The 19,643-nt window shown below is 44.4% G+C and overlaps 2 protein-coding genes across 7 annotated transcripts in view; one reads left to right on the plus strand and one right to left on the minus strand.

Moving 5' to 3' along the window:
• The first annotated feature begins 714 nt into the window (after positions 1-714).
• LOC118383874 (zinc finger translocation-associated protein-like) lies at positions 715-6,332 on the plus strand. The gene is made up of 5 exons (XM_052497139.1): positions 715-1,215; positions 1,700-2,224; positions 2,525-2,866; positions 3,094-3,579; positions 3,694-6,332. Exons 1-5 carry the CDS (start codon positions 1,080-1,082, stop codon positions 4,188-4,190), a joined length of 1,986 nt encoding a protein of 661 aa, XP_052353099.1. The 5' UTR covers positions 715-1,079; the 3' UTR covers positions 4,191-6,332.
• A 1,790-nt stretch (positions 6,333-8,122) lies between these two features.
• LOC118368655 (reticulon-3-B-like) overlaps positions 8,123-19,643 on the minus strand; it is a 32,721-nt gene continuing 21,200 nt past the window's right edge. For all 6 annotated transcript variants that reach the window (XM_035752936.2, XM_035752937.2, XM_035752939.2 and 3 more), the window contains 6 exons: positions 15,419-15,626; positions 14,534-14,672; positions 13,244-13,313; positions 9,909-9,955; positions 9,143-9,201; positions 8,123-8,985 (listed from right to left, as the gene is read on the minus strand). In XM_035752936.2, the coding sequence (XP_035608829.1) occupies positions 8,937-8,985; positions 9,143-9,201; positions 9,909-9,955; positions 13,244-13,313; positions 14,534-14,672; positions 15,419-15,626 (572 nt within the window). In that variant the 3' untranslated portion in view covers positions 8,123-8,936. The remainder of the gene's footprint in view (positions 8,986-9,142; positions 9,202-9,908; positions 9,956-13,243; positions 13,314-14,533; positions 14,673-15,418; positions 15,627-19,643) is intronic.

The raw sequence follows: 19,643 nt of genomic DNA on the forward strand, positions 1-19,643 counted from the left end.
TTTCTGGAATTTTCCAAGATGTTTAAAGGCACAGTCAATTTAGTGTATCTAAACGTTTGACCCACTGGAATTGTGATACAGTGAATTATAAGTGAAATAATCTGTCTGTAAACAATTGTTGGGGAAATTATTTGTGTCATGCACAAAGTAGGTGTCCTAACCGATTTGCCAAAACTATAGTTTGTTAACAAGAAATTTGTGGAGTGGTTGAAAAACTAGTTTTCATAAACCCCCGACTTCAAATGTAAATCTGTTTGAAAAACTATGGCAAGACTTGAAAATTGTTGTCTAGCCATGATCCCCAACACCTTGACAGAGCGTGAAGAATTTTGAAAAGAATCTGCAAATATTGTGCAACCCAGGTGTGCAAAACTCTTATGAAGACTCACAGCTTTAATCCCTGCCAAAAAAAGTGTAACATGTATGGACTCAGGGTGTGAATATGTATATATGTTTTCTTCAATAATCATTTTTTTTTTTTTTTACATTTTTCTTCTACTTTGACATTATGCTATTTTTTGTAGATTGTAGACAAAAAAAATGACAATTAAATCCATTTGAATCCCACTTTGTAACACAATAAAATGTGAAGAAATCCAAGGGGGGTATGGACTTTCTATAAACACTGTAAATCATTGATCTGGCCCCCGGGTCTGCGTGTCGCTGCGTGAATGCCGCTACTGTCTCTTTAAATTTACCCAGGAGCCCCTTAAGGAGCCCCAGGGGCCCCAAGCTCGGCTCCCTACCCCGAAGACAAGCAGAGCCTTAAAATACATACAGGAGGCCGCTATAGCTTGCCATAAACAAGAGATACTCACACCCGCAGACTCGAAGAAGGATATGACCGACCAAATGTCGAGCTGATATATGAAAAGTTAACTTGGCTCCAGAGCTGAGCGCGTGGGGGGACGAGGGGCACATTATAAAGACAGTACGGGGGCACCCTAAAATCGATGGGTCCGAACGTGTTATAGATAGCTTACAAAACGCGTGCCGAATGATTCTCCAAAAATACCGTGCCTCCCTGGTTTATCAAGGCGAATTGAAGGCAATCGTAAATAGTGTAACGTTGCAGAGTAATGGAAGAGAAAGAGACGGGGGAGAGCGAGCCCGTGGTCCACCCGTGTGCTGAGCAGACAGATTCTCTCTCATTAATAATACGCGGAGAGGAGGAAGCAACACGAGAGCCCAGTGATTTGGGACACTGTTCAAGAGGTAAATATTGTCATGTTTTTGTTTCGAGATTATGGACACTCGACCCCTCATCCGCCCGCCACCATTAGACACAGTTAATCCGTGTGACGGACAATGCCATCTAGCAGCATGCCCTCTTGTGTCAGTGGCTCCACTATAAACAAAGGCAAAATAGCATGCTGGCTGCCTGCTGTGATGCACAGTCGCCACCCAGCGGAAACCAGCGGCTGGCTAAATCGGCTAAATGGAGTCGCTTCCCCCTCTCCGATGGCTGTGGTGCTGTGCGCAATATTATCCACAGATTAACGATATTATTATGAATCCCTATTTTTGTCTCACAATATTTCTAGCGGAATGAATATCTGGAATGTCAGGCAGAGTATGTGCCACCAGCCATCTGAGAAATAGGCCTTGAATTGTAGGCTATAAAGCTTTGAAATGTTTAGTTTCATTATATAACCTATACCTACTGTAAGTGCATCTCCTAACACTCTCTCCCTCCTAGAGGAAGACGGTCTGACCAATGGCCACGTGGACAATGACAGCGATGAGGAGATGGTTACCCCACTCTGCTCCCCGGGCACCAGCTACTGGAGTGTCACAGAGGGTCCCGACTCCCCCTTTCTCCTGTCCCCCGTCCCGGGCCCCTCTGGGATCAAGGAGAGGGTCCAACGCGCCTCCCGTCCCGGCTTCAGCCGCATCCCGGGCCGGGACCACCGGCGCTACTACCACGAGTACTGGCGCAGCGAGTTCCTGATGGACTTTGACCCCCGTCGCCACGGCATGATCTGCATGGTGTGTGGGAGCTCGCTGGCCACTCTCAAACTCAGCACCATCAAGAGGCATATTCGACAGAAGCACCCAGATTCCCTGCTGTGGAGTGTGTCCGACAAGGAGGTGATTCGCTCGGGCTGGGAGAGCCACCTGAGTCTGGAGGGGGGCCAGAGGTTGTACTGTCCGGCCGGAGGTGTGGTCGCCATCTCGCAGGGTCAGGAGGAGCAGCTGCTGGACTGCGCACGCCGCTCCACCGGTGGGTTGGGGTTTCTGGAGATTGGGGGGGGGGGTGGAATGAAATTGACATTGGCCTAGTTTTATGATAAGATTATTGAGTTTCAGGATTTTGCGCTTGGTGGCAGTATGAGCATGTCTGATAAGAAGTGTGTATGTTGTACAGTCATGTTGCCAACATCCACTTTTACAGTAATGTAAGATGGTGATGTCTTTGTGCAGTAGCTTGCTGTAGTAGTAAAGCATTCCCATGGTTGCCTATTTCGTGATTCACATTAGCATACATTTCAATTGCATATCCCCTCTCCATCTCTTCCCGCAGGGAAACCCGATGGTATGGTGACCCCCAAACTCCAGCCCCGGTCCACCACCCCATCTCCCCATACACCGGCCCCCCTCCAGCAGCAGGAGGAGCTCCCCGGGCCCTCGGCCCGGACCCTGGAGCGCTACCTGAACGACTCGCTCCACGCCTGGTTCCGACAGGAGTTCCTCATGGAGTACCAGGCGGAGGCGGGCAGGCTGGTGTGCATGGTGTGTGGCCGCCCGCTGCCCTCGCTCCACCTGGACCACATCAAGAGCCACGTGCTGGACATCCACCCTCAGTCGCTGGTCTACAGTTCGGAGGAGAAGCACGGCATCCTGCAGACCTGGGCTCAGACGCATGGTGAGACAGGGGAGGAGGGCGTAGTTGAGTATAACAGTACAGGGAAAGAGGCATTCTGTCACTGCGGCACTCGTTTTTTTTTATATGCAATATGTCTTGTGTCTTGTATGATGCTAGAAAGAGTTAAGTGGAATCTTTTCAGCGCCAAATTGAAAAGCTTTTGTTGAAAAAGCGCTTGATGTTCTGCTATACTCTCCCCCCACCCCCACCACATGCCCCGATTTCAGAATCTGACCCCCTGAACGACTTCATCAAGTCGGAGCCCAACACCAAAGACGAGAGAGAGGCTGGGGTGGACTTCTTCCATGATGACCTGGAGACCATCCAGATTGGCGCGGACAACGATGAGGCATTGTCCCAGATACACGACATGGTTGGTAGCAGGGATGGAGGTGGTGTTGGAGTTCCAGAGGTGACCAGCCCCATACCCCCTCTCCCTCTCCGCCAGCCCAGGAAGAGGCGTCTCCTCGGGGGCTTCCCCTGGCGCCTGCGCCTGGACTACCTGGTGGCCTATGGGCCTCAGGGTCGTGGCACCTTCTGCATGGTGTGCTCCCAGGCCCTGCCCGTGGCTAAGGTGAGCAGCTTCCGGCGCCACATTCAGGACTGCCACCCTGAGACCACCAGCCTGGCCCGGGAGGAGAGAGAGGCAATGGCCGAGGCCTGGACCAAAGAGGCCCCCATGGAAGACCACCTGGCTGTGCAGATGAAAGAAGGTAAAACTTACAAGTTCCAAAAAAATCTAAAAGACAGACTGTAACTACTCTCAGAGAAAATATTAAATACTAAGTGATTCACCAAGTGGTTTTTGTCCCGTCCCCCCCCGACAGAAGTGGACCCCGGTGACATCATCAGCATCCATGTGTCAGGAGAGATGGGTGAAAAGGCAGCACCGGACAACAACAACAACAACAACCACCGGGCCCCCAAGATGTCCGCCATTCAGACAGTGAAGGAGGAGGAGGGGGTTGTCACCATACCTGCCACTCTGGGACGCCATGGACACTACCCGGGCAAGGACCAGCGGCGGAACTACCAGGTGCGCTGGCGGATGGAGTTCCTGATGGACTATGACTGCCGGCGACACGGGCTGATCTGTATGGTGTGCGGGGCGACGTTAGCCACTCTTAAAGTCAGCACCATCAAGAGACACATCCAGCAGGTCCACCCTCATTCTCTGGAGTACAGCTCTGACGAGAGACAGCAAGCCCTGCTCAGCTACAACCAGACAGCCCTGCACTTCGTCCACTCGGACGACTGTTTCTCCTCCCTGGACCACGGACACTCGGCAGTCGGAGAGACGGCCGCCAGCCTCTTCGTCAGTTAAGACGAGGGGCAACAGGCCCACGGTTGTTCTCCGTTCTCACCGCTTCAACCCCAAGTCTTTCTTTCTCAGGAAGTTAGAAACATGAGGCTTGGTAGAGCCCTGCCGCAAGTGGTGTCTGGCACAGTCGGTGATTGTTGTGTGAGGGAGCGTACAATATAGCACTTTTTGTCCCAAAAATGTACTTAAACCTAGCTTTGGGTGTGTAGGTGATTGAATGAGAGGGTGTTTGAGGTTTATTGCTTAAGACAATGAACGGCACTTAAAGATGCGATTATCTTTATTCACTTACGTCAAATACATCAAGTTATTTCAGAAATTCCTTGTTTACAATGAGGTAAATGGACTTCCTCCATACAGTTTTGTCATTCTTGAATGAGAAGATCTTACCTTGCATGTCTTTTCCAGTGTCATAGTACTATTGTTGCACCGGCCAGCAACTATTTTTGCTTCTCATGAGTCTTCTTAGCAAAAAGTTTCACACACACACAAAAAAAAAATCTATTTTATAAGTGTTGAATATTTGCATTTATTTTTATTTTCAACAAGCACTTTTAGACATGTTTTTTTACAAAAAGGTTTGTAATTGCGGCCATTTTGTCTACTTCATTGATCAAAGTTAAAGATGCCACGTACATTTAATTTTGAATGGCAATTCTGAAGTCATGCATGATTGTGGAGGGATTGCCTGGAATGGCTTAGGCGTTTTATAAGAGAGCATATTTATACAAGATTTCACATGCAAGATTTCCATTTCAGTAACTCACCTATTACAAGGTTTATGCAACAAAGTGATAAAAGAAATATTACAACAGCGTCAGGAAATAAATTGCCAAGTTGACCACCTATGAAATGAGCACCTCGGTTGCCCTTATTTCAGTGATCTTTAAAATATCACTCCCACCAGGAAAAGCACAACTCAGGGATTGTCCATTTTCCATCTGTGCTCGCTCTTTCGCTCGCTTGTTATAGCACATCAAAATTACTACACTAAACATAACAATACTTTACAACCCATGGACTAATTGATTTGCTCAAAGAACCAGATGGCAGCATTTCTCCAGTTACGTGGAGAGGAGGGACGTGAGAGTTGAATACCACTCTCTTTCTCTAACCTAAGCTGCCTTAATTGGTGACTCGGGATGGATCTCAAATTGTTACCGGTCAAACCTGTGCTTTCTCCGTCCTTGTTACATGAATTCCTCTCAAAGGCATTGCAGGGCCAGAGGAGGGACCCTGAATCCTCTCCTCTAATGCACTTCAATAGGAATTGAGGAAACAACGAGAGAGGAAGCAAGGATTTGACAGCCAGTAATGTTTTCAGACACATCCCTAGTTTGTGCGGTGGTCTTTTTAGCATGCAGGGAATGGGCAAGGAGTGATGAAATACTTATTACATCTGGGCTTTGAGCCACGTTGGCCACAGAAAGGTTAAAAGCTTTGTGACTCAGCACTTATTATTTAAATATGAATAGAATATAAATATGTGATTGAATAAATAAGAATAAACCTTGTTTGTTGCAATGATTTACATGTATGTTTGTGTCGGTGTGCATAAGGGGCACGTTAAAATGACCCTTTGGTGGTACTTAGTTGGCTTGGGCGAGGACACGAGCAATGATCTTCAGTTTTATTTCGGGACCGAGTCCCTCATCTTTCTTCTGTTTCATCTGTTTCAAGTATCCGCTCTGCATTTCGTCTGTACATGGCGAAAGGTTGTTGAGACATGCATTCTGTTATCAATTGATACTTGTAATAAAAAAAAAGTGTCTGAATAATATTGTCTGACTGGTTCTCTGGTAAATTATGGGTAAAATTGACTCGACTCAGCTGTCATTTGCAGACAACTGGTAATCACGTATAAAGCAACACATTCGCTGATTGGGTTTACCATGTCTGTGTTACCTCAACATGCAGACCTGGTCTAAAATGAGTAGCTACAGTGTAGCTACTCTTATCAAAACCACTCATATCACCATCCCATATCCTCTGTCCAGGCGGGAGCGCGAATGCTGGACTCCAATCTCGTTTTCAATCTTGACACAAATGTATTTCCCCGTGGTTCAAACATGCGGTCATGTTTTAGTGTTTAAATGTTGCTGAGCAGACCACAGATGGACAAAACAAATCAGGGTGTCCTTTGACATATGTTTATTAACTCCACTTTAACATCACTACAGGGGCCACAGTTATTTTTTTTCTGCAAATTCTCTTTACCCCCCAAAAAAAGCTCCAAAATGTGATCAAAAGTCATTGCTAACAGACAGAGCTGGAGATGTTAGTTAACACACCTAGTTCCAATATAGTCAAAAGCTAAACAAATAATGCCAAAGAAGAAATAAACTCCTGCCAACCCCCTCCAAAAAAGGAAAAAGACAGGAAGCAGGAAAAATGAGAAAACAAATACATGCTTCAAGGAAACCAGTTTAAAATGTAGAATTATATCATCATTGACAAAGGAAGAATAAAGACACTAAAGTGAGAGGTTTGTATTATAATCTATTGAAAACATAGGTAGCATTGCCTTCAATGAAAAGGTTGAGGTGGAGCGCCCATGAAAAGCCTGACTGTCTGGAACACCTCGTCATCATGGCAACCGAATGTATAATTAGTCCGGCATCACAAGGACACAGTGGTTTACAGACATTGGATACGTTCGACTGTGGGTGAGCGTGTGTGTGCACGTGTGAAAAACAAAAACATCCAGAACAAACATGTCCAATAGCTTGAGTCGATGAATTGAGGGCAGAGTTAGACCTTACCCTAGCGAAGCAAGTAGAGTATGTGTTCATTGGCTTGAATGAACTGCCACAGAGTTGGATACAGAGACACATGTATGCACAAAGGGAACCAATAAGCATTGTTGCACCACATCTCTGTGAGGTGGTGTGTACGCTGACAACATCAGGGCCACTATGAAACACTGGTTTTCATGCACGAGGAGGAATGTTCTATTAATGTTGCAGGGTAACATTCAGCAGTTAACATACATTTGAGTAGTAGTAGTAGTAGTAGATGCATTGAGGCAATGCGAAACTGTCATTGTATAATTTATGTTACAACATTAGTGTTTCATCTTTAGTGACCATCCAATGTAGAGGGATTTCCTCCCAAAAATTGCAACGGAGGTGCAAACCTACTTTGAGCACATTGTCACGGAGTATGGACGATCAGAATAGGAACAGTCTTTAATATTTTTCAAAAATCTATTTCTAAAATCCCTTTCGAAGACACGAGGCCATTACAGAGAAGTAGCCCTAAAAATAGATGACTATGGTTTTTATTGTAACCAAAACACAATTTAAGCAATCACAAATAATGATCATCTTATAAACAAAAACATTAACACTTAAGAATATGATACAGCCTATATATTTTTAAAAAAAAGTGTGCAAATGTTTCCAGTTCATGCAATGACATGCACTACATGGCATTCAAAAAAATAATAAACCAAAGCCCATTACAAAACACCCACCAAATCTTTTCTTGCATCTATCGTTCCGTCAGTTATACGTCTAGCTACTGCCAAAAACTGGCCGCTCTTTGAACCCATATCCAAGAGGTCTCACTGGAGAAGTCAAGCGGTTATGAAGCTTCAAGAAAGCAACTACGAAGCTTTATGGAGCCTTTACGAGGCTGAAAGGGAGTCAAAAGCGGCAATCCTATAAGCAATAAGAACCATATCAATAATAGTAATAATATACATTTTACAGGTGACCGTGAAACATTGGATGTCGACTTGAACAGGTGCGACAAAAAAAAACGAGTTATGACCGCTGTAAGAGGGAGTTCTTCTTTTATAAACAAGCCAGGCTAACTAACTCGTTTCATTACAGCACAGAAAGGGGGAGCCCGTTGTCGTGTATATACAGAAACATTACGCCAAATGCATTCAAATCAAACAGGGTGAACTTGACCAAAAGTATCACAGCTGGTTCAGTGTTCCAAATCCTTTTATTTCAACCTGCTCGTGGGATTAAAATAAAAAATAAAATAAATGTTCGGTACATTGCAGAAACGTTATACATACATAAGTGCCTTTAAGGTGAGCAAAACACAATTGACACCAAAACCGTAACAGTGAAATCCCAGTACCACGTTCCAAACACAAACTTTATATATTTTTTTGTTTATCCATACAAACTGCCACAGAGCGAGAGAGCAGGAAAAAGACAAGCCACAATTGACACCCAAAGGGTACGTTTCTAAAATCATTTTGCTCTTTTTATGCATTTTACTCTTCTACTTGTTCGGTTTACTTTCAGCTAAATATATATTAGTTAAAAGTACAGACATTTGCTTTTTTTGCGAGACTAACACTCATACTTACTCGTCAGTGATAAACCCTACACACTCCAACTGTACACTACAAAACCAGGTCATAGATTCCGTCTAGTTCACTTGACCCCTGCATCATTTTTATTTATTTTTAGTGCGCCCAAAGACAGGCGTCCTGCCACGGCATTACATCAGTTCCTCCCGCTAGACGTGTTTCCTGTCAACACAGTAGGCGCAGTTCTTTTTCTAAATGCTCTTAGTTAAGCTGCGCGGTTCACATTGAGTAGCATTACTTTGTTCTCTTCTACCTAGCTGGTTCAGTGCAGATGGTATGATGGTTGGTGGAAGGGAGGGGAGTGGGGGTTAGATGGTGGATAAGGGGGAGGAGGACTGAGAAGGAGGGGAGTGCAGGGAAGAGGGGATTTAAGATGGGATGTGAGGAGGATGGTGATGAAGATGTCTGCGGGCCGCTCATTCAGCTTTCGTACGCTTGACGGCTCCAGGGAGTTTCTCTTGCAACCTGGAAGAGAAAAGGCAAAGAGAACATGTACACCGTCAACATACACATCTCTGATCACCTGGCACCACTGATATTGTATACGAAACTGTTAGTTTAGGTAGATTGTGATCGGAGACATCCTGTTGGCATTTAAACCATTTTGGTTGGGAACACTTACTTAGCCATTGTGGTGTTGACTTGAGTGCGTACAATCTCCATGTAGCGATCAATCTGGGTCTGGGGGAAGAAAGAGGGGAAGACAAAAGTGAGTTTTACATTAAATTACAGATCATCTGGGTCAAAAACAGACCTGATCCGAACAACATGAAACAATACCTCATTGTTCACACAAAATGAGTTACGAGATAAAAAAAAACACAAGTAGACAGATGCCACGACTGTTACCGTATTACGGTTGTTATGGTATTAGGGGTTGTTATGGTTACCGCGTGTGTGTTTAGAAGAGTAAAATACTGCCATTAATCTAGGCCTCCGTGAATTCAACAGACCTATACAGTTCACAGTAAGCATATAAAAGATATGGAAACATTAAGTAAAGGTGATGACTTTATTCAACAGGACACTTAAAAGCCATCTTGTAACTGTGACAGTAGGGTGACTTGTCCCATCAGCCTTGTCCTATGATTACGATAAGTATGCAAAAACAGCCTCCAACGACTCGGAGAGCCCAGTCATCCGGTGAGGTCACACAGAGCGGAACGATGGGGGATGGACTTGTACGCTCCCGCAAAGTGATGATGTCGTCATCATCATTGTTCACGGGTGAAACAGAACCATATATAGGCCCAGTTCTAGGTAAAATGGTATGATTTCACCAGCACGACTCATGTCGACATAGTTCTAAAGCATGTAATGCAACAATAAAAGCTCTCGACTTCTTCGACGTCATAAGAAAACAAAAGGGTCAAGGGTCAGACTCTCACCTTGTTCTTCTCATAGAACGGGGGCACGGCAAATAGGAGGATGTCAGCTGGGGGAGAGGGAAAGAAAAACTTTGAAATAACAAAAATAACAACTGACCTCTACAAAAAAGCACAAAGCATCACAGGACTATATAAAGTTACCATTTATAGTCCATCACAATAATAATAATAATAATAATAATAATAATAAAGCCACTTTCAGGGAAGGAGACAAAGAACAGTGAAGAACATTTTACTAGTAAGAAATCCCCCCACAAAAACAACCAATTAGGCTGTACCACCTTGTAAACTGCGATGGCGTGACACGCCATTAAGAAAGATCAGATCGATACTCCTGACATACAGTGTTGTTCAGAGCAGCAGGCTTTTGGGTAGTGGTGGTCTAAACGAGCCAATCATCTGAAGGCCACATTCTGTGCCGCCAGTAACCTCAGACTATCATCAGTCTTGTCAATATAGGAAAAGGTCACGGGTGGACACTGATCAAGTGTGACACGCTAACAACAGACTAAACAAGACCCACACAGTGTTCTAGTCTCACAGCAATTGTCCTGAGTTTCTATTATAAACGATGCCGTTTACCAAGCATTATAGCGATGTAATTGCACAGTAAAAATGCTGGGACTGGGTTTTTAGTAATCCAGTGAGATTCTGAACTAATGTTTAATTATTATAATTTTTTTTTATGTAAAGGAAAATGTTTTATGATAAACCTTTTGTAGCACATTTCATGAACTTTGACCCCCTTTCAAGTGTGTCCCATTGCCCAGGTTGGTTTAAACATGCATGAAACATTTGAGCAAGAACCGGAGAGACGAAGGAATGTGACAGTGGACAGTTACTGTATGTCCACAGGCGCCTGAGAAATGGAGGCGCTTACATCCCCACTTTCAAAATAGGCGTTCAAATATTACATGATTAGATCTGTGAAATAATTGTGTGTCTGTATGCACCTATGCGCAAAATGAAAAAGAGCAAGATATGTGTACCTTGATAAAAACAGCTCTGCTTTGCTTGGTAAGTAATAACGACCAAATAAGCCATTTCTACCCTTCTTTCATCAAATATGTATGCTACTGAGACAAGTTTTAAACATTTTCATGGTGACACTGACAGCGCTTTAACCTGTTTGGGCTAGGGGGCAGCATTTCCACATTTGGATGAAAAGTGTGCCAAGAGTAAACTGCCTGCTACTCAGTCCCAGTTGCTAATATATGCATAGTATTAGTAGATTTGGATAGAAAACACTGAAGTTTCTAAAACTGTTTGAATGATGTCTGAGTATAACAGAACTCATATGGCAGGCAAAAACCTGAGAAAAATCCAACCAGGAAGTGGGAAATCTGAAGTTTGTCATTTTTCAATTCTTGGCCTATCGAATATACAGTGTCTATGGGGTCATTTTGCACTTCCTAAGGCTTCCACTAGATGTCAACAGTCTTTAGAACCTTGTTTGATGCTTCTACTGTGAAGTGGGGCCGAATGAGAGGGGAATGAGTCAGAGGTCTGGCAGAGAACCACGAGCTCGTGACGCGCGTTCATGTGAAACTTACCTCGTATTCCATTGCTTTTCTACAGACAAAGAAATTATCCTGTTGGAACATTATTGAAGATTTATGATAAAAACATCCTAAAGATTGATTCTATACTTCGTTTGGCATGTTTCTACGAACTGTAATATGACTTTTCGTCTGAACTTTTGCCTGGACCTGCACGAGCGCCGTGAGTTTAGATTGTGTACTGAATGCGCGAACCAAGGAGTTATTTGGACATAAATTAATGACTTTATGGAACAAATCAAACATTTATTGTGGAACTGGGATTCCCGGGAGTGTCATCTGATGAAGAATATCCAAGGTTGGTGATTAATTTTAGCTCCATTTCTGCTTTTTGTGACTCCTCTCTTTGGTTGAAACATTGCTGTATGCTTTCTGTGACTAGTTGCTGACCTCACATAATATGTTCTGCTTTCGCCGAAAAGCGTTTTTGAAATCGGACACTGTGGTTGGATTTACAATAATTTTATCTTTAAAATGGTGTGTAATACTTGTATGTTTGAGACATTTGAATCATGAGATTTCTGTTGATTGAAGTTGGCGCCCTGCAATTTCATTGGCTGTTGGCGAGGGGTTCCTAGACAGGTTAAACAACGGCGCCAGAACAATTCCATGTCAGATGAGAAGCGGAACAGTCAAGCAATGTGTTTGCCAAGTCTACAATTTTGTTATTCCTCGTACTTTTCAGGATTATTCTGTTTCTTCAGGATTTGTTGTCAAATACATTTAGCCTACTCACTGTGGTGTGTTGTTATATAGGCCACTATTCAACAGAATGACAATTAAACATTTATTTGAAATTCATTTATAGCAGCCTAGTCCTGTAACTGCGGAAGACACATTCCAGTTGAAGGCATTCAGTTGTACAACTGACGAGGTCTCCCAAAATGTGTGGTTTTAAGAACCAAAACGCAGTTACTTCATGTATGCAATGCTGTTCTTTGTTTTTAATTCATCAAATTAGGCCTACACATTAACAACAACAAATCTAATTTTATATAAGTAGCTTGAAAAATGTATGAAGTAGCTATTAGCTTGTATGAAGTAGCTATTACGAAAGAAAAGGTTGGAGACCACTATTCTAACCCAAACTGTTCAAATATGACTCATATTACCAGAGCTACATTTTTATTGCAGATTCAGGGCTGCAATTTATGGATCTATCTCAGAGATAGATAGATAGAGAGAGAGATAGAGAGATATAGATATATAGATATGAGATGCCAAAATATTGCAATATTATTTTTACGTTAATATATGACAAACCAATTGAATATTCAAGATTACAGGTCTTGTTCCATGCCATACCAGATAACACTGCAATAATTGAGAAAGAAAATTGTTAAAAGATAAATCTAAATTCACATTTGTAATTGTACTACATTATTGTGATCACATTATTTGTGTAAAAAAGAAAATGAGAATTCAACGTGCAATACGTTTTTTCTTAACCGACAAGGTGCAAAATTCAAATTGTTATTGGGGAAAACAATATTGTTCCTCCCATTTTCGATTTAATTTCCTCATTGTCATGTGCTATCCTAGCCACATTCTTAACAGTTTGGCCTCTCAACTGATCACTGAGGGTGGGATTGTCAGGGGAAGAGCAGGATATTTTTGTGAGTCACAGAGATGGTAGGGTTTCAGACCTGTCAATCAATCACTGAGCTACAATCAATCATTCAGCTGCTGATTCAAAACCTTTCCCCTCAGGGCCCTAGCTGCTACTCTGATTGGCTGCAGTGCAGTGCTGAGTGCAGTGCTGAGATAGACTCTTACCCAGGATGAGGATGGTGATGCCGTTGAAGACGGCTCCTACGTAGGTCAGCAGCCACATCACTACAGCCAGCTGGGAGAAGAAGAAAACACACCCGGGTCAGAGCCAACGATGCCATATTAAGTCAATGATTAGAACACTGGGTGCCTGGGGCCTATTCAGAGGGGTGAAGCGGTTCAAACGTTGCAGAGTGAAATGTAGAACAGGCACGGTTTTCTGTCATGTAAGATAGGGAATCATGCCATTTCTATGCATTACATTTCTATCTGAACGTTAGGTACAGTTGCATCCTCCCAAATTTATCCTCGGTTTATACATACCCATGGTATCCATACTCAGAAGTGGGAGGATTAAGACGATGCCCCTTAACTGTTCTAGGGTCAACTATTGTAATATTTTCTAATTCCATTGTTGGTTTATGCTATGGGAGGTAGGATAATCTGATCCTAGATCTGTGGTTAGGGCTACTTCTACCTCCGGCTAGGGAAGGGATGGAATGTTGATTTAATAGGCTGAGAGTGGAGCCACAGCAAGGAGCATTAACCCTGCATGAGTGGCCATGGGATCGACCAGCAGCAGTCGACTTGGTCTGATGGGCTGGTATGTCTGGTTGGCTGGGCTATAATGAAGTGTTAAGACTGGCAGTAGCTCTCCTCTCCTCTCTTCCCTCCTATTCACTCACTCCACAGAAAGCTAGCCGTGAGCTGCATTCTGGGTCAGCGAGCTAGCTGCTATCGGATGGCCGCGGTGCGAAGCCAGGGCTAGTGTCGCGCCTGCCCTGTGTGATTGACGCACACGGGCATGCCATTGACATACCGTGAGCTCTCCCGCTCTCGGTCATAGTCACATGATGAAGAGTTTTGCAGTCGATCACTGTCACACTCACACTGCAACATACAATAGGGTTGAGTTACTAACTACATGACCAGGGTTGGTGGTGGAGAGGCTTATTATAGACACACACACACAGCAGGGATCGCTCAGTGTTCAGATTGCGTGAGTCAATGAAAAGTATTGTGCGGCAGGAGAGGAGAGTTTAAGGGGGAAAGAATAGACATAGGCCTATGGGAACAAGTCCGGATTGTCACCTGTTTAGGACAGTCTTGCCCGATACCTTGTTTAGGGTCGTGTACGTAGATTTATGAACAAGGTGAACAGCAAAACGATCCACCCACACACGCCAGGGTTTGATGGAATGGATCACTGGTCTACCAACATGCCCATCATAGTCAGAGGCACAGATACAGGGGGTGAACCGCCAGACAGGCAGCTGGACAGACACTTAAACCCACCTTCAGGGAGTCGATGAGGTCCTCGACCAGGAAGAGTTTGCTCATCTGTTTGAGGAATCGGTTAATGTAGGTCAAACTGACGTCCACGTGCTTGTGGAAGGTCTCGGGGGGAATGCTGACATCCTTCTCCATCAGAGCCCTGAAGAGAATCAACCCACAGCAGGAGTGTGAAGCTGCGAACTCAAAAGTCAGGCTAACCTGCTATATGTCAACTCTAACAACGGCTTTAATTTGATCATTTAATGCTAACCCGCTAAGAAGCGCCAAATCAGCTCAACCAACCCGAGCTGCTTTCATTTTAGAACTTGATCAAGTCACTGGATTTGAGGATTTCACTGGTTCGCTTTTTTCCCCTACTCCAGCAGTTGTTTCCATGTGCATTTGCTGAGTGTACAAACCATTATGAACGCCTTCTCTTTCCATGACAGACTGACCAGGTGAATCTACTTGCCTGGTAAAATAAGTGTTCAATAAATAAACAAATAAGAAGTCATCATTCTGTGTTTGACTGGGCTGTAGTGAAGTAAGCCCCCCCCCCCCACTCTGCCTGGACCAAACATGATGTTTCTATTAATAAAACCAGCATGAAATGAGTCACTCAGGCAGGGATTGTGATGACAAGCACAAACATCCTGCTGGAGCTAAAAACAGCAATGGCAACGATGATAACATAAAAATAGGGAATTTAGTTTTTTCTGGTCATGTGGTGAGGAGAAAAAAAGAAAAAAAAACCTCCTGGCCCTTGTGAAGACTACTCAGCTAGACGTTTTGTCAAAAACAACCACTCCTACCAACCACTCTTACCACTGGCTTTTCCCACGTTCGTTCTAATGAATACAATACTCAGTAGCGTCACAAGTTTCCAGGTGGAGTGTGCCGCCTTACTTGAAGGGGTGTCCGTCGTTGGACTTCTGCACGGCCTGGACGACGGACTTGTAGATGCGGAAGGAGATGGTGACACAGAGCAGGGCGAGGAGCAGGTAGGAGATCACGCTGATGACGCTGAACGCCGCCAGGGACAGGAGCGTCAGCAGGGACAGGCCGAACACCACGCCAGACTTCTTGGGGTCTCGCCAGTGCACCAAGTCCTTGACTAGAGTGGGTGAAAGAAAGGGTGTAGCAGAAAGGTGTGTGTGTGTGTGTTTAATGGAAGGAAAATGTGTGTTTGTATGAGTGCATGTTTCAGTGTGTGGAAAGCGGGTGAGAGGGCATTATTGTTTATGAGATTAGGGGGGAGACAAGAGGGAAGAATTCAAGTTGCTTATTGCACAAGACACGTTCGGAATACAAGACCAGCAAATGGTGATATCCAACCGCCAACCTATAAAAATAAAAAAAATGCTGTGTTTTCCCCCTCTGGCAACTCCAGTCTAAGAATAACATACTGTATACAGACTGCATTAGATACTGTTACCACACCTGCCCCCACAACCCTGTATATGTTTGTGTGTGTATACAAACTGAACTGATATTCCCAATACAGTGTTGTTACGCAACCCTCTTATTGGGCTCTTAAATATCCTCCCTCCATCCTTTGCATGAAAAGGGGGCATTTAAAAGAAACCTGGTATCAACCGCTGCCTCCACATGGGACTACGCCTCTTCGGGCTCCGGGCCTGGGCTGCTGTGCATTGCAGCCAATTAAGGGGGAGAGAAAGCAGAGCAGAGAGCACGGCATACACAACAACCCTTCCCACTCCCCTCACTCTACAGAGGATCCATTAATGCAATTCGGTTGGCGTCTTTCCGTTTCACTCTTCTTTCGAAGGCCTTTCTACGTTTTTGACACCGTGGTGGCAGGCTGGGCTGACTACCGAGAAAAGGTTTTTGGAGAAACCGTAGGGAACGGAGACGCCCACTTTTTTTTTTACCACTTCTTCCTTTCATCCCCAATTTTGTTCATCCCACACTGTGCTAGACAGAGCACTGTTTCTACCCCTGTGCATAGGCTACACAAACAGACATACAGAAGGCACACAGAGACAGAGACACACACACTTTCCTGGGGTGGGAGGTGCCTGGCACACTGCTCGCCCACCATTACCTAACTCCGTGAGTGTGTGTGAGAGAGAGTGACTCATGCTCCACTAACATGTAATGTACAGCTGAGAGCGAGCCACTGCGGCTCTGCATCATCTGGTCCCACATACAGACACTGAGGAGATGTAGCATGTCCCGCGGCCAGGGCTTGTATGAAAAAAACAAACAAGGCAGCTACGATTAGTATCAGCATATGTTATGAGCTTGTAAGCAGCCTCGTCGTGGGGCTACGCTACAGGAGGGAAATAGGAATTTATCCAGGGTTGCACATAGTCGAGGCACTCATGTACAGGAGATTGTGTAGAGGCAAAAAAAAAAAAGAAAAAAGAATCACTTAACTATATCCTGTTACAGTAACAGGATTGTGTTGTGAAATTAGGCTACACTGCAGCTGGTTAGTTTTCCATGATTAAAATGCTCACTTACCATATAGGCTTCAGTATTATTAACTGATAGAAAGATTTCCAACTCGAGACAACCATGTGGGGTTTATTGGAGGGAGGATTGAGTGAATGGATTAGGAAACTTGGTTTATCATAGTTCTCTTTTACCCTTCCTCCAATTTAATAAATGTAATAAATATAAACTTCTAAAATCTAAATTTCCATTATTAAATATCAAAATGTTCAAAATATACTACAATAGAGAGTTAGGAGCAATATTGTGTATCAGTTCAAAATGTGGAACATAGCTGCATGGCACAGTGCATTTTTTTGTTTGTTTACAGACAAGTCATTCTGACAGAGCAGAGAAGCAAAGTAGCGCCGCTCTTGTAGCAGGACACAGACAGCACTCCATTGTTCCTGATGCTGCCTGGCTGGCTGGTAAGCGGTGCTCAGAGAATGAGTGGGGTTTCCTAGCCCAGCACTGCAGGGGTCTGAGTCCCTCCCAGCATGCTTTGCTGGTACCCACAGGGAGGTAGCCTGGGCTGGCGGCCCTCGTTAATCATCACTCCCTCCCTCCCTCTCTCCCTCCCTGCGTTATAGGCCCCAGATCTAGCAGCGAGTCCCAGTGGCAGCAGAGCCGCAGTGGCCTGCTTTCTACCTCACTGTGCAGTGAGCAGCTCTTAAAGGTACAGGCACCACACCACATTGCCTGCATTCCAGGGTGTGTGCGCGCCCGTCTATTTGCGTCAATGTGTGTGACCCCATTACAACATAGCCTGGCAACAGATTTCAACGTTTTACTCCTGCAAAGCTAAACCAGCTTCTAAAGCAAGTCAAATACCATAGGTGATTATATACACATTGGCACGGGTGAATAAGTCTGACTCAAGTATTGACATGATCCACTCCCTCCCGACTGACAACGACTGGCTGGTCCCCGCCCTATCCCTCCCAGTCCTAGTCTAAACACACACACACACGATTAACACAAATCTTCCTACTACAAATGGACTGGCTGTTTTGAACTAATCTTTAAAGGGCTGGCAGAAGTCAAGATTTTCTCACTATCCCAAGAGAGAGGAGCCTTTTCTGGCCACTGTTCAAATGTGTACCCTATTTGGGAGGATGACTGATTCATATCACCGTCAGTGTGACCATTTCTTGTTGAGGCCTTTTGAGGGAGAACTGGTATGTCCACACCGCATTATCATTACCAATAGAGCCAAGCCAACTAAAAACAGGTTGTTACACCCACTAAAGTAACCTTAACTCACCTAGCCAGGCATACCCCGCCTAATAAACCACTGAGTTGAGGCAGCAGCAATGCAGAAGGATGACTAAAATAGAATGGTTTGCGGCTGAGGGAAAGGTTCAAGAGGGAAACGGGGTACTTAAAGAGCAGACTGTAGCAGATTGAGGGAAAATAACCCCCAAAATGTAAGCCACGCTACTTGAATTTTGGTCTTTAAAGTATACAGAAACCACTCGTGAAAATAATTACGAGCGCATTATTATTTGATATGTTAGAAGAAAATATGCGCTATACCATCGATATGTATTGTCCTAAAGCACCTCCAACAGTAGCTTAACTGTAATGCTTCATTATAATTCCCTCCACGACTCCTGCATGGCGTAAACTTTCCCCTAGTTACTGGTTGCCTCAGTGATGACCTACAGTTCCATTGCGTGCCCGTGGTGTAGGTTGCGCTCGCAGCACATGAACATGTTTCCATACTGCAGGCATCCTGCCTTTAACTCTTGTCTACATACCAGTTTGTGTGTGCCAGGTTTGGATTTCATGTTTGCACTGAGCAGGCATAGCATAGGAAGGGGTTCCCTATTGGGGGGGGGTCTGCTTCAGCTCCACACTGTGAATTAGAGGGCCACCCTGCCTTGGGTTAAATCAAATCACAGACGAAGATTACACAAAATGTACAGTTAGCTGTGACCTCGTGTGTGTGTAGAGTATATGTAACATCTTGTTAGCCAGTAGGAAATAATGACAGCATTGATAAGGCATATTATATTGGCAGATGTGATATATAAACTAGATGAGGCTCAGATAAGAGCCACATTCAAGCTTTTCACACAGAACAAAAATAGAAAAACGCAACAATTTCACAGAGTTACAGTTCATATAAGGAAAACAGTCCATTTAAATCAATTCCTTAGGCTCTAATATATGGACTTCACATGACTGGGAATACAGATATGCACATATTAGGGGCGTGGATCAGAAAACCAGCCAGTATCTGGTGTGACCACCATTTCCCTCATGCAGTACGACATCTCCTTCGCAGAGCTAATTGGGCTGTTGATTGTGGCCTGTGGAATGTTGTCCCACTCCTCTTCAATGGCTGTGTGAAGTTGCTAGTAATTGGCGGGAACTGGGACATGCGGTCGTAAACGTCGATCCAGGGCATACCTTACACGCTCAATGGGTGACACGTCTGGTGAGGATACAGGCCATGGAAGAAGGGACATTTTCAGCTTCCAGGAATTGTGTACAGATCATTGTGACATTGGACCTTGAACTATCATGCTGAAACATGAGGTGATGGCGGCTGATGAATGGCATGACAATGGGCCTCAGGATCTCGTCACTGAAGCTCTGTGCATTTAAATTGTAATTTACAATTGTGTTTGTTGTCCATAACCCCAGCGACACCATGGGGCACTCTGTT

Source organism: Oncorhynchus keta, chromosome 35 (assembly GCF_023373465.1).
Source record: "Oncorhynchus keta strain PuntledgeMale-10-30-2019 chromosome 35, Oket_V2, whole genome shotgun sequence".
Lineage (NCBI taxonomy): Eukaryota > Metazoa > Chordata > Actinopteri > Salmoniformes > Salmonidae > Oncorhynchus > Oncorhynchus keta.